Source organism: Fundulus heteroclitus, chromosome 2 (assembly GCF_011125445.2).
Source record: "Fundulus heteroclitus isolate FHET01 chromosome 2, MU-UCD_Fhet_4.1, whole genome shotgun sequence".
In the NCBI taxonomy this organism is placed as follows: Eukaryota; Metazoa; Chordata; class Actinopteri; order Cyprinodontiformes; family Fundulidae; genus Fundulus; species Fundulus heteroclitus.
Window position 1 is genome coordinate 15079398 of NC_046362.1, and position 17099 is coordinate 15096496.

At 40.1% G+C, this 17099-nt stretch overlaps 1 protein-coding gene across 4 annotated transcripts in view; it reads left to right on the forward strand.

Annotated features, from left to right (window-relative positions):
- The window catches only part of syt7a (synaptotagmin VIIa), a 129138-nt gene extending 117383 nt beyond the window's left edge, over window positions 1-11755 (forward strand). For all 4 annotated transcript variants that reach the window (XM_036148860.1, XM_021310296.2, XM_036148850.1 and 1 more), the window contains 6 exons: window positions 254-356; window positions 2379-2646; window positions 7602-7771; window positions 8105-8219; window positions 10025-10224; window positions 11150-11755. In XM_036148860.1, the coding sequence (XP_036004753.1) occupies window positions 254-356; window positions 2379-2646; window positions 7602-7771; window positions 8105-8219; window positions 10025-10224; window positions 11150-11254 (961 nt within the window). In that variant the 3' untranslated portion in view covers window positions 11255-11755. The remainder of the gene's footprint in view (window positions 1-253; window positions 357-2378; window positions 2647-7601; window positions 7772-8104; window positions 8220-10024; window positions 10225-11149) is intronic.
- The last annotated feature ends 5344 nt before the right edge of the window (window positions 11756-17099 follow it).

Sequence of the window (17099 nt, forward strand, 5' to 3'; positions counted from 1 at the left end):
CCTGGCAGATCTTATTTGGATTTGTTAGTAATGGCTTGAAAAAAAGAAAAGACAAAAAACTTTTTTTGCTTTGAAGTGACTTCAATCCAACATAAAACTGGAACTGAACTGATCGTTTTTAGAGAGGCGGTTTGCTGCTAAACAGGTGGAGGCTGGACTCCCTGTGGGCTCAGACGCTTTCTGTAGATGAGTAGACTGCTCATTAATGTTTGAGCTGTTTTCCGTTTGTCAACCTGAATTTTTTCGCCTGCAGGGGCAACAAGCCAGCAAACAGCCCCAAGGGCCACCCACCTGATGCTGACGGCCACTCCTCTGTAACCGACCTGGCCAACTCACTCACCGGAGACATGGTGATGGTAAGACGACCCTGTCATTGAGATGGCACTCAACTGAGTTTTCTTGTAAATCTCCCAGGTTTTCCTTCTGACAATTAGTCCTGGAATTCACACACATTTCTCCAACTGAATGATTACAAGTTGTACAATGTTTTTATTGTTTTTACATTTTGTGCAATAACAGCCTCTGAGGTAAAATCTGCAGGACTCTATTTGGTGTCTCTACGCGCCTGATTCACGTTATAGTTGAGCACTCCCACCACCTTCAGTTGTTTTAAAATGCTCTAGCTAGACTCACTACAGAGAGAAAACAAAACCATATCCGGTTCCCAATGGTTGACTCGTTACACTGGCTCCCTGTTTGATTCCCTGTTGGTTTTAAAATTGACTTGAAGTTAAGAAATAAAGACCTGAATGGCCTTTCCTCTAAATAAAATGCAGATTTTTTTTGACATGCTAAGCATTGAGATCCACTGAGATTCATAGGGGACAGTTTTGATTATGATTATAGGGTTAAAGTGCAAGATATTTATCATATATACACAACATATATGCATTTTACCGTGATTTTACAAGCTGTATGAAAACGCAATTTCGTTGTGTACGCACTCTGTGCATGCAGGATGACAAATAAAGTTGTCTAAGTCTATGTCTAACATATACATTTATTGTATTGTTGGTTTTGTATTTACTACTGGACAAAACTCACTTCAGAGGCCTAAAGATTTTGGGACTTAAAAGCTGTAGTTTAGCCAAAGAAACAATCAACAGTTAACAAGATGGTTTTACTTTCCAGGTCACCTCAGTTGCCTTAAACCGTTGTCTCTTCTAAATACTAGTTTAAAAGCAAACGTTTGTATTTAAAAGTTGGAATCTACAGGTCAAATCTTTGAAAATCCCGATACCAGCCCATTTGTTCTTTTCTAAGACTTAGAAAGCACACAGACCAAGTTTTATTTTCAAGATGAGAAGGATTACCAATTCTGGTCAGAGTCCTTAAAAACGTATTTAAAATTACTATCTGTGCCAATAATGTAAACCTGAACAATGGAAAAATCCCACCGCTTTAAGGTAATTCTTGTTAACAGCAAGGACTTGTGTTGCAAAGTCATTGTAAGTTCAGAATGCAGGTTGATCTAAAGCTGGGGTTGGTGATGAGTGAGTCATAATAGAAAAAAAATAACACACCAGCAGTTCCTACAGTGGCAATCAAGCAAGCCAAGCCAACCAAGGTGACTCACACTGTTTGACAAATTAGAGTTAGAATTCCCCCTCCCTCTAAAAGCCTTATTGACGAATCCGGAGTGAGCCTTTGTCATTTTAGTTTTGGATGAAAGCATTTTCAGGTAATTCTCAGAGCAACCGTTTGCATACCAAACACTCTTCAACTTCCTGCACAAAGGGATTTAACGTTGTGCTGGCTGGTTAGCTCCACGCAATGTATTTAAATTAGTTCCCCGATTGTTTTTATTATGTGGGAAGAAGAAAAAAAAAAATAACGAGAAGGGACAGACCGTGTGGAACTGATAGGCAAACAGTGGGGAAAGCTTCAGATGCAGAAAGCTGACATCGGGCTGTGCTTTCCCGACTCTTCCCGTGCCTCTCTCACCAGTCTCTCTCCTCCTCTTTCCGTTCGTCTCTTGCTCTCTCTCGTTCCCTCTCTTTCTGCTGCTTTTTATCAGATAGCTGCCTTTTTAGTGCGGGGCAATGATAAAGCAGTCAGAGAGGCTGGCAGAGACAGAGCAGGTGGCCTAAAGCTCCGTATCTTTAATCTGAGCATCTCCTGCCTCTTAAGAACATTAGTAAGGAAATTAAGCTCTCACAGTCTTCTTAACGTTGAACCAATTTATGTCTCTGAGCAGCTGCCTGAGCATGCCGTGATCAAAAACGAGGCTCTGAAATCCTGTCTCCTCGTGGCTATTCGCTGTCGAGGTCTGGTTGATACAGACAGTCCGTGCCCTTGGTCTAACTTTTACCGTGTGTGACTCTTAATGGGTACGTGACCGTTTTACATTCATCGATCTGCCCTTTGTGGCCCTGCAGTTGTCCCCAGGTTCAGAGGACGACGACGGCGAAGGGCCCGTCAGCGAAAAGCTCGGTCGGATCCAGTTCAGCATCGGCTACAGCTTCCAGAACACGACCCTCACTGTCAAAGTCCTCAAGGGCCAGGACCTGCCAGCCAAGGACTTCTCCGGCACCTCAGACCCTTTCGTCAAAATCTACCTGCTGCCCGATAAGAAGCACAAGCTGGAGACCAAGGTCAAGAGGAAGAACCTCAACCCTCACTGGAATGAAACCTTCCTCTTTGAGGGTTTGTCTTATTTTTATACCATAAAGACCTCTTCCCACGTTAGCGTTTGATTCTGTAATTTTACCCAGGTTAAAAAAAATAAATCTTAAGGGTCAGGAAGCCAATAAAAGCTTTTTCATGTTTTACTTTATTATAGCTTTAAAAAATAAATCATGTATTAACAGATATTGAAGTTCAGCCACAAATTATTGACTGGACTTGAGATCTGGGCGTGGCTTTAGAAGATCCTGCTTGCTATCACTGAACCATTGCTGTGGAGTTTTTGCTTTACACTTAAAGTTGTTGTTGTAGTTCTTGTATAGACCTGGTCAGATGTGGTGATATTTCTGCTGCCTTCCTTTCCCCCCTCTACATTACCAACCTTCCCAGAGCCTGCTAGAGAGAAGCAACCACAGCGTAGGCTACTGACACCACTGAGCTTTACGGTGGAGAGGCTGTGTTCGGTGTACGCCACACATAGCGTCTAGTCTGATGACCAAAAAGAGTAGTGTTTGTCTTATCGGTCCAAAGAACCGCGTTATGATAATTCTCGGATTATCCCACGCGCCTCGGGCTGAATTCCAGACAAGATTTATGAGCTTTTTTTTTTTTTATAACAGTAGCCTCCTCTTTGACATTCTGCCATACAGCTTCAATTTGTAAGGAACCCAGGAAAGCGCCGTTTAATGCACAGTCTCATCTATCTGAGCCACTGAAGCCTTTAACTCCTTCAGATAAGGCTTCTCTAACCAGTCTGTTTCTTGTAGGGTGTAGAGTGAGTTGGAAATCTTCTTGTAGCAGGAATACAGATCAACCAGACTGGACCCCACAGACACAGATATCTTTGTCCAACAACCACTTGTCACATCTGCATTGGAATTTAATTAAATCTGCATTTTAATTACTCACTTTTAAGGATGTGAATGATTATTAACACTGTGTGTTTTTGATTCTTTGAACCTAGTTTTTTTTAGATATTGAAAATTAGCCATGGGAGTGTTTAAAAGTGAATTTGTTTTATTAAAAACCTTGATTATTGAAAAACATAACCACTTCTAATTAAGGTTTAGTCTGAGTTTTAGTTTTCAATTAATTAGCAATGCAAGTTTGTCCAATAATTATAGATTTACTAGTAATTTGGAACAGAGACAAATACACATCATTTAGATTTTTATTGTCCTATAAAAAAACAAAACCACATTACAACCACACTTTTGTTTTCGGGCAATGCTCTCGGTGAGTCACTGTTAAAATCTCATTAGTCTGTTTGCTTGAACAGAAAATACATTCTTCTTAATTCCTCTGGTATTAATACCCTTCACTGAGCCCCATTATCAAATTTTCCTTTATTTTCTGTGCCTTATCTCAGGTAGTTCTTATCTTTTAAAACATGCAACATTTTTATTTTGGTGCCAGTTTTTTGCCTGATTAAACCATCAATGGCTGCAAAATTACAAAGATAAAAAGTGTTGTTGACAGAGTGTTGTTTTCTTTTTTAAGGCAGAACAATTTTTAGCATCATTTATCATCTTTTGCTGTGAATACAGAAAAAAAAACATCTGTACACGTTGATGTACAGATTTCTTCCCAATATAAGAGGCTCTGAACAGGCACAGAAGTTTTTTGCTGTAATTTAATGTTACATTTTAACTTAAAAATACAAAGTGTTTGGTTAATCTGACTCAGAAAACCAAAAAGATTCAGGTTAGCAATTTTATTGTTCCTATTGGTCAAGTAAAGTATGCAATATCTTCTTTTACCAACCCTCCACAAAAGATAAGCTGTTTTTATTTGACCTTTATAAGCATTTTTGTCTCCATAGTGATCGGAGTAATTAAAAAAAGACATTTTTACATACCAAGTCCCAGTCTGAAACTACATTAGCGTTAAAGTAAATCAGTGGGGTTCATTTGTCAGTATCCTAAAAGTGCACAAAAATAACACAGTAAACTTTATCAGTATTTCATAGTCAACCTTGGCATTGTGACTATACCCAATTTAATTAATCAGTGTTGTTAAAGACTTTGCAGTCTGTTTTTCTTCACAGTTACAGACATTTTGTCCCACTAAGAGTTTTCTCTCTGCTTGATAAGACTTTGTTCATGATTTGGTTTGTAACTCTTTAGTGCAGTTCCAGTTGATCATGTGTGGACAAAACAAGCCAAAAAGGTTGTTTTCAACCTTCAGAAATTTACACTTAGCATTGGGTGTCAAATAGTTTAATAGCTGGTGTTCCAGTTTGTTTTCTTGTGTGTGTGTCCTGTCTGGCAGTGTCACAAAAAATTGCTCTCTTAGGACCACAGAGAGCCCAACAGATTTGCTTTCACAAGTGGAGCATTACTGCTTTTGCTATATTGCTTCATTTGATACATATGCAAAAACTTTAACGGACACTTCTCTGGGATTATTTAAAATTCAATGGACACAGAAATGGAAAGGTAAAACAGAAAGAAAGGTAGGATAAGAGAGAGGTGAGGCAAAAAAGTGGACCATAATGGAGGAAAAAGAGGATACAAGATATCATCCTCGGAGTCTGCTTCTACACCTGTAGAAATAGAGATGGAAAGAACAACAAAACAAACAGAAGAAGTATCACAAGTACAAACAACCAATGTTTATGATAACATCACTGAAAAACACGCAGTATTGTTTAATACAAGATGTATTTAGCCAGGGGATCCAGGCCCCATGAAGCATTCGCCGGGAGTGAGCCAGCAGACACCCGAAGCATCCAGACCCGGAACCACCAACGCACCAGCGGACCAAGGCGCCAACCACCGGCAGGCAGCCTGGCGGAGGAGATGGGCCCCATAGTTAGTGGAAACCTGAGATGTTCCTGGAGAGGGGCAAGCCCAAAACCCAACCTGACAAAGAAACAAGCACACAGTCACAGGCACGCAGTCACAATCACACGTTTCCACCCTAACACCCACACTTACAACCATCCATTAGATCTAATACAACACAAGAATGGATTCTGTACAAACACTCATAACACACTCCCAGGTCCAGGAACCGATATCCCGAGAGGGGCGACCAGCCCCGAGACCTGGGAGGACATCCCCTTCACCAGGATGGAGGAGAGCAGACCGCCAAAGACCAGCTGCCCAATTCAACACCCCCCCCCCCCCCCCCACACACACATGCACGGCACACACCTGCCATGAAGACTGCACCGAGCCAACCCTGACTGACCCCCGACACTTAACCCCAGCACAGACCCTGGCTAGATGGCTCGCTCCACCTCCTAGCCTCAAAGCCCTGGTGGCAGACAGAGAACAAGGGTCTGAAGAGACCCCAAACCTGCCGCCGCCTGCTCAAACGTAGTTTTTCAGTTTAGGTTTCAGTTTTCGATCTGGGCAGCTGTAGGGAAGAAGTGAAACTGCAGCAGCAAATAAAGTCTCTCTATTACTGTGAAAATCATTGTAGTAAAACATGATTAAATTGTTAAACCCAGATTTTTAAAGATCAACAAAAAATTTTAATGGCATGCAGTACAGTTCCATTGGTTGAAATAAAAAATAAAATAGAATATATATATATATATATATATATATATATATATATATATATATATATATATATATATATCTATATATATATATATATATATATCTATATATATATATATATATATATATATATATATATATAAACAGACACTGTGTTTTAAAAAAGACAGAATAAAAAAAAAATTGGCATTGAGTTTTCTAGTTGCATAGCTCGCTGACTAACTGTACGGGTACGGCTAACATGAATTAATGCACTATATACCAGCAATCTATATCAGGAATGGGCTTGGGCTGGTTTTCCATATCTAAGTATCCCAAGATTTTAGAAAGTTACTCTATTTCCAAACTGCTAACATTTTCTCACCATTCACAAGGTTTTCCTTTAATGAGATGCCAGGGACAGTCCCAGAGTGACCAGCCTTATCTATGACTGTATGGAACATACATCAGTGTAGAACTGTGTCTTACACAAAGGTTGCTGAGCACTGCCAGTCAGCTGACTGAAAAAAGACTACTACACCTTTACCTCTCTTACAAAAAAAAGAGAGAGAATCTTGGGCTTTCCAGTCATGCAAAACATGAAAAACACTTTTATTAATGGTAAGGAAATTTTTCCACATGTTTAGTCAAAATATTTACTTTAACCAGATAAAGTAAACAGATGTAGGGCTAGTTTTTGCTTCAGAGGAGCATATTGTGTTTAATTGTTGGAAAGTTTCCCGTGGACAATTTTAGAAATTTACAGCATAAAGAAAGTTGCTTTATGAAGTTGCAGCTTTATGAGGCACCGTTAACAGAAATGTAAATATTATGCTACTAATCTTCAACTAAATAAGAAACTGCAAATTGCAGACCATAAAACAGCCTTTTTTTCCTTTCTTTCTTTTCATCAGGTAATACAGAAATAAAGCTCATTTGCAAAAAGCTGGGCAGATTTCAAAAAGACCTGTTTCGCCACTGAAAAGGAGCTTTGTGTGATTTGTGTGAAAACTCAATACCAAAGTGTGAAATTAGAGCAAGTTTTTTATTGATTAAACCTCAAACCCAGAGACCATTATTTTGTCTTGCAATAATAATCATCATCATCATCATCTTGTAAAATCCAGAGGCTTTTTGGCATTGACTAAAAGTGTTTTTTTTCTTCTTCTAAGGAACACGTTTTTTTTTATGATCATTGCGATTGGCTGAGTGTGAAATGATAAAATAACAAAAAAGCAGGGTGAAATATTCTCCAACCTTTTCCACACACATAGCATTTATCACCCCTTAAAGCTTTTATTGGATTAGTTATGTGACAGGAGCACAGCGCTTGCTTTGCACTGTGGCAGTTTTCTCAGATTCTTCGCTGGAAGCATGTTGCACATTACTGTTCCTTCTGTACTGTCAGGAACATGCTTTTTGCAATCTGCCACTTAGCTGTGCCTCTCCGCCCACAGTGTTATCTGTTTCCTCTGTCTGCTTTAGGCTTCCCTTACGAGAAGGTAAGAGAACGCACTCTCTACCTCCAGGTGTTGGACTACGACCGCTTCAGCAGGAACGACCCCATCGGAGAGGTGTCCATCCCCCTGAATAAGGTGGAACTGGGCCAGCTGAAGACCTTCTGGAAGGAGCTCAAGCCCTGCAGTGATGGCAGTGTAAGAGGGCCGTTAGACAGGACCACGACCGATGCTCGCTTTTAATCCCAGTGTAATATGTTAAAGCAAGTGTGACACATTTGGTCACAGCTTTCAGCGTGTTTGATGTGATTTTTGGGTGAGCAATGATCATAGCTAAGCCAGCCCGGTCACTGGACCATCTGTATTTGGCACATGGAGTTAGAGCAGAAAGGGCAGTGATGTAACATTGCACAACCAGGCAGTGAGTAATCTGGAGTTTGATATCGCCTGATGAAATCTGATCCTAGACCGGATGATTCACACACACCATTGTTTTTGTGTGGGTGTTTTTTTTTTTTTTTTTTCTTCCAGGGGAGACGAGGGGACCTGCTGGTGTCTCTCTGCTATAATCCCACTGCCAACACCATCACTGTGAACATCATCAAAGCGCGCCACCTTAAAGCCATGGATATCGGGGGCACTTCAGGTAGAGACTTTGCTGTGTTTGTTTAGTCTCAGCTCTCTTAAATCGGTGTTTATCAGCCCGGTGCCCTTGTCATGACTTTTCAAAGCCTCGCGGCTTCTCATTTCACTGTGTTTACAGGCACTTACCTGTCTGCCCAGAAGATAGAGCACCTACATATGAGTTTCTCGTGAACTTTTTGGCAATTGTGTCACATTACAGCACTAGGCTTCAATGTATTTTATGTGTTTAGACCAACACAAAACAGCACGTAGTTGTGAGGTGGAAAGAAAATTATACAGTGCTTCTGAAATATATGAAAACTCTTAAAAATGTTGTGTGTGTATGTGTTAATACCTCTTTGCTCTGTGACATCTAAATAAACCCTAGTTTCTATCTGTGCAGTGAAGGCCTAAGAGGGTTGGTAAGAGCATCATAAGGCCGGTAAACAAACCAGACAGGTTACAGAGAATGTCGAGGCAAATATTAAAATTATAGAAAACAATAGCCCAAGATCTGAACATTTTACAGACCGGTGCTCAATCCACCATCTGAAAATGGTCAAACCGCAGTGCTACTATGACATGACCATCCACCTAAACCGACAGAACGGGGAACTGATCAGAGAATCAGCCTTAGGGTCCAAGGTTGCTCTGAACCCTCAACCCTGGTGGGAGAATCTGTTAAAAGGACAACTATTATTCATGCACTCTACGAATCTGGCTGATATGGAGGGGGTCATAAAAAGTAAGCCATAGTTGAGATTAAGCTGTTAGAAGTCTCATTTAAAGTTTAATGCAAGTTGTGTAGATGATGCACCAAGCTTGTAGAAGACGGTATTCAGATGAGACCAAGAGGGAAACTTTTCAAAGTGGCTATGTGTGGCTTTCAGCAGTGATGGGGAACATGGTCAGATTGAGGGGGAGATGGATGGAGTTGCATGCTAAGCGACACTGGAAGAAGACCTTGTGGAGGCAATGAAAGACTAGACACTGGAGTCAATGTTCACCTTCTCGCAGGAGGACAACTCCGAACACTTTCAAGTATATTCAAAGTGCTATCCGTTCACAATGAAGTTTTCAGATTGAGTGACTGATGAAGTCATGGAAGTGTTGAAGTGTTTCTGTCTCCATGAAGTTTTCACAGTAGATCAGAAATCTGATTAGTGAGATTTACCCTCTTCTGTCTTTGGCAAAAAAAATCTTTAATTTATTTCCTTTGCAAAGTCGTGAATTGCTTGTGTTTATTGCATAAAATCCAAGTACAATACACTGATGTTTGTGGTTGTAATGTGACAAAAGGTGGAAACGTTAAAGGAGACTTTTGCACTCTATATACTGGCCACTGTTCGTAGCTGCAAGGTGACATTATTTCAAGCATATCTGTTGACCTCTATCTGCCTGTAATTTTTTTAAGGATCTTGAACCTCCCGGCTAAACGTGCATCAGCGCACACTCTGGTCTCTTCTGGTTTAGCAAAAATATCCAGCCCTGCTGTGACATGCTTTCAGTGCAATCTTTTTCTTTGTGTAAAATTAGAGTTCCCTGCCAGATATAAAATTGCTCCAGAATTTGCAGTACAAAATCCCAAGCCCCGTTTCCATAAATACTTCCTCATTTGTATGTTTGCTAGCACAGGGAATAGATTGACCTTGAGCTCAATCGAGGTCTCAGCTTTCCTGCTGCCTTTCCTGACTTTAACAATTAAGAGGGTAATTGCAAAGCTGACCCTGAAAGCAAAAAAGTAATAAAATAAAATAAAAAATACTTTAATGGTTATCTTCTTGGTTGCCCCTCTGTTAACTCCTGCTCTTTGCATCCCTTCTGCAGACCCTTACGTAAAGGTGTGGCTCATGCACAAGGACAAGCGTGTAGAGAAGAAGAAGACGCCGGTGATAAAGCGCTGTCTGAATCCAGTTTTCAACGAGTCATTCCCCTTTGATGTCCCTGCCCATGTGCTAAGGGAGACTACCATCATCATCACCGTCATGGACAAGGACAGGCTTAGTCGCAACGATGTTATCGGCAAGGTAATTTATGTCATTGTCATCTGAGGGGGGGAGCCTGCTGAGATTTTTAGATTGGTGTCATGGGTTAGCTCAAGTGCCATGTGAATGCAATGATCCAAGTAGTGACAGGTTTCTGTGTATCGCGTGTGAAAAAGAACCTGTATGTGTTGCTCACTACCTACATAGACTGTATAGGAGTCAGTGAGCAAAGTATACACACATACATTACTTAGCGGCAGTCAGTACATATATAGTAGTATATTCTTGGAGAAGCTTGTGATATACTTGCATACTTTTATTCCACGTTTGCATTTTTTTTTACCAAATTTGTTTTTTTTTGTATAGATAAGAATGTCTTTACACACAGCAGAAATTAACGAAATGTAACACACGAGGAATGTCCATTCATCTGTTCTCTATCGCTGTTCTGAGTTCGGGCTGTCGATTCAGGTGAATCTTCTACCATCGTTCGCCCCAGCAACTCTCCAGCTCATTCTGATGGACCTACAGTATATGGATTGCTAGGCCAGTAGGGAAATAGAGTCCATCCAGGGAGTTCTAGGTGCTCAATGGGACATTCCCAGAAAACCTCCAAAGGCATATGCCCAGATAGTAGGGCTGCACAATATTAGAAAATTGTGTGATGACAAATATATTTGTTAATATTGCAATGACTGTATTAGTTATGATATATGCTAGCTTTCTTCTGTACTCTCTTTCTCACCCGTGCTTCTCACACTTTGTGACTTTTAGTACTTTGGGGAATGTAGTTTCTTCTCCAGTGCGAGCATCTGCTGCTATGAGGCTCTGTACAGCTGGCTAAATGTTGCAATAGCATGTAAAATGCAAGCAAATGAACCATACCATGACTCTTTGGTCTTAAACAGTTTCCAGATTATTTTCTGAAGTGAACATGATCAGTCTGTCATCTCTTTCCCCCACTCAGATCTACCTATCATGGAAGAGCGGACCGGCAGAAGTAAAGCACTGGAAGGACATGCTCGCTCGGCCGCGTACTAACGTCGCGCAGTGGCACGCTCTTAAGGCCTGATCGCACCACCCAGCTTCTTCCATGGCCACTTCCCGTCTCCTACTTCCCGTTCCCCCTTCTCTCCCCTCTTCCCGCTCCCGTCCTTATGCACAAGACTGACTTGCTGCCAGGCTGCGAAACACGGGTACAATTAGCCATCTGCTCTCTTAAACCTTTAAACTCTTCTCTATTTTGTTTTAGAATCTCCATTTCCTCTTCCACTTCTCTCTGAATTTCTCTCCTCTCATGCTGTCGTGTGTTTTGTTCTGCGCTACCACTTTGCCAATAGTTCCCCTGTTTCTGACTGTCTGTATGTCCGTCTTTCTGTCCTTATGCTATTGGCCCATGGAGGTCTAATAATCTGTTTCTTCGCCAACCCCTTTGTTATGAACGTCCCTGCAGCCCCTGACCAGTTAAATAAGTCGGTGTCTCAGAGAATCATGATGATTTGAACATGTTTAATCCAATTATATAAACGGTACACTTACACAAAATGCAGGTGGATCTAAAAATATATTACAATACCATTGTGATGCTCATTTATTTTAGCGATTTTATATACAATCATTAGATCCAAAGTAATTTATTTCCAGTGTTTACGTCTATTAATTTTGATGACTTTGGCTTACAGCTAATAACGACTAAATTGTGTCATAAAATTTAGTCACAGAATTGTCATAAAAATAGACAATGAAAAAGATTTTTAATACAGAAATGTGGTGCTACTATACTATGTACTATACAGTGTATGTACTCATCACTTGGCCTGAGGTCCAGGAAGCCAATGTTGCATTAATAGCATCATTCAGCCCCTCTCCATCGCTGATTCTGGTGTCTCTCATCTTCTTGACAATATTTCAGGTTTATATCAGGAGAGTTTGCTGATCAATCAGGAACAGTTTCGCCATCGTCATTAAAGCAGATTTTGGTACTTACAGCAATGAGGGCGCGTACCAAGTTTTTGCTGGAAAATCCAATCTGTATCTCCATAAAGTTTGTCAGCAGAGTGAAGCTCCTGCACGTTTTGGCAAATATCTGGGCTCTTTCTCTAGATTCTGGGACCTCGATATCCCAATTAAACATAAAATGCACTTTTCTAAAGAAAAGAGGACATGTCCTTTTGTTGCTTACTACCCCAGACAAGACGAGTCTGACATTGTTCAGTTTGAACACAACTGTGTGTGGTGGCTTTTCAAGCTCCGACTTCACCCTAAAAATCTTGAATGAGCTTTGCTTCAGAACCCTCTTAACGCTGCAGTTATCTCTGATGCATGGGGCCCTTTTCTGCCACCTTTTTCCCTCCTACTCAACTTTTCCTTTATATGGGTAGCCACACATTTATGTGGGTTACCAACCTTGAACAGGATGTCAGTCACTGTCAAAAAAAAAAAAAAGACATATGATAAACGTCCACTGTCACTGGTTGTAGCTATCTTCCTCAGAAGCAGAAATGTTGGTTTTCGTTTAGCTGTAACCCATAATTATCAAAATTAAGAGAAACAAATGCTCCAAATATATCATGTTTATAATTAATCTTTATAATTTCCCTTTTTGAATTGACTTAATGAAATGAGTTGACTTTTCTCTGACACTGAGATGCACCTGTATACATCTTATATTTTAGTTATATAGATTGTCAGGGCGTCACCTATAAACACGACCACCTAACAGTTTCTTAGCCATGGTGTGTCACCTGTTTCCCTGTTTCATCTGTCTTTTCATAGGTCCTCATATTCTTGTTATTTGTCTCAAGTGTATAACATTTTCTCTCATAGCAGTCCTTTTCTGCTTTAATCTAGAATGGTTTAATGTTCAGCTGAAGTCACTTAAAGCGATCGATAATAGGTTTGTGATGAAACAAGCTGAACTCAGGATCAATTGGTTCACTTTATTGTCTCTTCTCTTCCTTCTGTTTTCCTCTCAGTAGTCTCTGTTTTTCCTCTTCCATCTGGCACAATATTAGTGACTTACTTTGCCCCACCATCCCCCTCGCCACAACCCCTCTTCTGGAGCCTTCCTTGTCGTCTGTGTGCTGTGGGTGCTGTGCTGTAGCTCCAACAAAAATAGAGATTATAAAAAAAAAAAAAAGCAACTAAACTTTCCAAAGCTGGGAAACGAGGGGACACAAACTTGTGACATGGATTCGTCCCAATTTTTCCAGAAAAAAAAAAAAGACACAGTGAGAGAAAAAAGAAGATGAGATCCCATGATGTAACTTTTCATTGCATCGCCAACTGAGGAACTAATTGAAATCTTCCAATGTTAACAGGAAAATAGAGGCTGAAAGCAAAGTTTGTGCACATGCATTGGCCTCTGTGCGCACACTTCTCTTCGCCCTGTGCTCTTCTGTCATGCTGGTGGGTGTCCGCCTTCACCAGGTTGGACTGTACAGTTAGACTGCTGTGTTAATACACGCCTGCTGCCAGATGAGTGTGCATTTACAGGAGCGACACACTTCAGACTCTACAGAAATCTTCTTCTCTTTTCTCTTTCTCCTCTCGCGCTCTTCTTGCTCTTCTTACTGCCATTTTTTCCCCATCCTCTACTGCCCTGCCTTCTGAACGAGGGCACGTGGGAAGTTCATTTTGCACTTTTTTGAAAATGTAATAATAATAATAATAATAATGATTATAGTTTTTGATGATGATGATGATGATTATAGCTGTGGTGAAAATCAAGGGAGGAGAATCTGGAAGGGTCGGCGTCAGTCGGGGGGAGAGGTGACGTCTGCTCAGTGATTTCAGGGCTTGGAGTTGAAGCGGAGGACAAAGAGGATGTAGGGCTCTCATCCTCCTCTTCTTGGTCCTTTTTATGTATTTTCTTTTTTAAATCTCAGAGTACTTATGTGTGCATGTGTGTGTATTTGTAAGGACTCCTGGTGGGAGACTACTGATGTTTGAAATGTCAGGCCAGGATGGAGATTCAAGGCACGTCTGCTTGTCACATGGAGACTGGCCAGCACAACAGTGCTATTACACAATCTGTCGATTAACATCAAGCTTGTCAGAGCTCTAAGCCACAGCCTGCACATTGTTATTCTGTATGAGTCCAAGAAAGAACAGTATATATATGTATAGAGATACATGTACTGATGGAAAAAAGTCAGCTCTTAGCCACGTTCTGAGTTTTAGCTGCTGTTCATGGGAATTATAAATCACGGACGACAGGTGGGATATTAGATGATTGACTTATCTGCCACTGTGAGGTACTGTAGGAGTGGATAGATGTTATCTCCTCTAATGCAGTAGTAGCTGCCCAGTTTGTCAGACACATTCAGCCGAGCTCAATATCGCTGCAAATAAAGCTGTCATAAAGCCGCAACCTTAAAACTGTCTTTAATCAGAGGCTTCTAGAGACCTCAACTCTGGTTTGCCCTCAATTCCAGCAGTCTGCAGTTGACCTGTAATAAACCCCATGAAGCATTAGGCTAAATTACATTTCTCAGAGTTTTCCCTAACACTAGGGCCCCCCCAGTCTTCCTATACCTTAGCACTTTATTCAGGGGGTGGCTAAAATATTTTGCGGAGGAATGAGACACTCCTTCAAGCAGCAAGACCAGTCACTCAATTTTCACAAAATTCTGTAACATAAATGGACGTGGCTTAAAATGACAACATGCAATCCTGCAGCACACATTTGATTTATGATTGTCAAGGATGCTCTAAAATCAATACCGAATATACTGTAATGAGAAATGAATATTTGAACATTAAAATGTTCAATAACTTACAACCATATAACAACAACTTTCTATACAAAAAGTATATACAGTCCTTGATATGTACTTGTACATAGCAGAGTGAAGTCATAAAAACTTCATGACACATGCTATTTTGGAACAACTATACACCTAAGTATACTTAAATACACTTGGAGTATAGTTATTTCTGGTCTGACTGTATGTGCTGAAGCATTTAAAAATATTAAATACTTAAAGAGTCTGCGATTTTTTTTCTGAAGTTTCCCCAAATTCCTTTAGAATAACCGTGCATTGCAAAAACCGTCTTACCTTGCTCTTTCCCTCCTCAGGGTGATCGCATGAAAGAAATTTCCAAATCCACTCTGGTCTTATTTCTTTCTACTGAGGCCTTCCTCGTCTTCGCTTGAACTTGTACGTGGTTTGCTTCTTGCGACTCTCAGCCATGTTCAAAGTATACGGTGAGAGCAGTGGAACTACAATGAACAAAGAAGCTAACCACTAAGCTAACCGGATATATAAACACTAGACGTGCGCATGCGCTGCCAGCAAGCGGAGACTCACCAGGAACGAGCACGCACACTGGTGTTATGTGAGCGCGTCAGAATGATTAGCATGTGGGACAACCAGTAGATAAAACGACACCCCCAGATGGGGGTGAGAACAGGAACTAAACTCTGACCAATCACTGCTCAAAGGACAGTGATTGGTCAGAGTTTTTACAGGCTTGCAGCTCCCAGAGATCAAATTTTAACCTCCTTTTTCTGAATACATAGTGTATTGACTACTGTCAGGATGGAAAGCCGATTTCACCCAGTATAACAAAAACTGTTTCTGAATCTGGACAGAAATGCCAACTATAGCTTTAAGTATTTCAAATATATAAATATATCAGTGTATTTCCTGTTTTAATCTTAAGTAAGTTAGAATGTATTTACCTCGCGTGTTTTCACAAACATATGGCACAAAGTGCTTGAAAAAGGGTAACCCAATAAATCACACAGCATTGTACAATGCAGAAACCAAAACCCAACACAATTATCTTGTGACAATCTTTTAAATATTATCCTTATTTATGCTTTTAGTTGCATTAGGAAACATTTAATATTACTATTTTTGTAACGATAACAACAATAAACTGTGAAACCAAAATAATATGTTGGACAACTTAAGAACTATAGTGGTTATTTGATGGTTGAAAAAATGTTAACAGAAAACAGCATTTAGACTTTTCAGAGGATTTTGAAGCACAGCTCTTACTCCCTTTGTTTTCAAGCTTATGTCTCTTTAACCACTCACCGTAAATAACTAGGACACCCTACACCTTTTAAATGCAGGCTAATAGTGAGGGGCTCGGGGTCAAAAGTTATATGTTAGCTTTATTTGGTCTGCTAATAAGCACTTTCCTTTATTCTCATTGCTTGTTTTCATTTTTAAATGAAGGTTTCTTTAAAGTGATATTTGGAATATTTTGTTTCACGACCATGTTCATAACCGTATATCACTATCAGCAAACAACAGTAAGATAATTCTTAGTTTGGACATTCAGGGAGAAACTCTCATGAAGTCAAGATAACTGCTACTCAGACTGGATCCTAATGCATAATAAAATACCTTGAAAATAGTAAAGCTGTGTGTTAGAAAAACCCATAACTTGGTGGTCTCTTGAATTACTTTAAAGTTTTCTAGATGTCTTGTTGATGTTTTTTAGACTCCTGAAATCCAGTGTACAGCACGGCAACTTTAGGCCTGTGAGCAATTTCAAACGGATATTCTACACATATTTTACTTTCTATGTGCATAGCACTACAGAAAGAATAGTGCTAATGCTTTATACTAAAACCTTTCTGTGCTGCAAACTCTGGATGTCTGCATTTGTGGAGGAATTATTTTTGCTCATAAATTGTTAAAGAAACTAACATCACACATTAGAACGGTTTGATTTTGAATAATCACACAACTTTTAAAGCCATGTCTCATGGGATGTTTATGCAGTTACTTTTCTAACTTTCTGAATCTGCCAGTTGTGCTGCCATGCTAATAATTGCTTGCGTGTAAGAAGGTACACATAGTGAGGAGTCAATTCACTAATAACAATAAAAAAAGGAAGTTAGCTTTTTTATTACCATAAAAAAATACAAAAGCTATTACCATATAATTCGGTCGAGG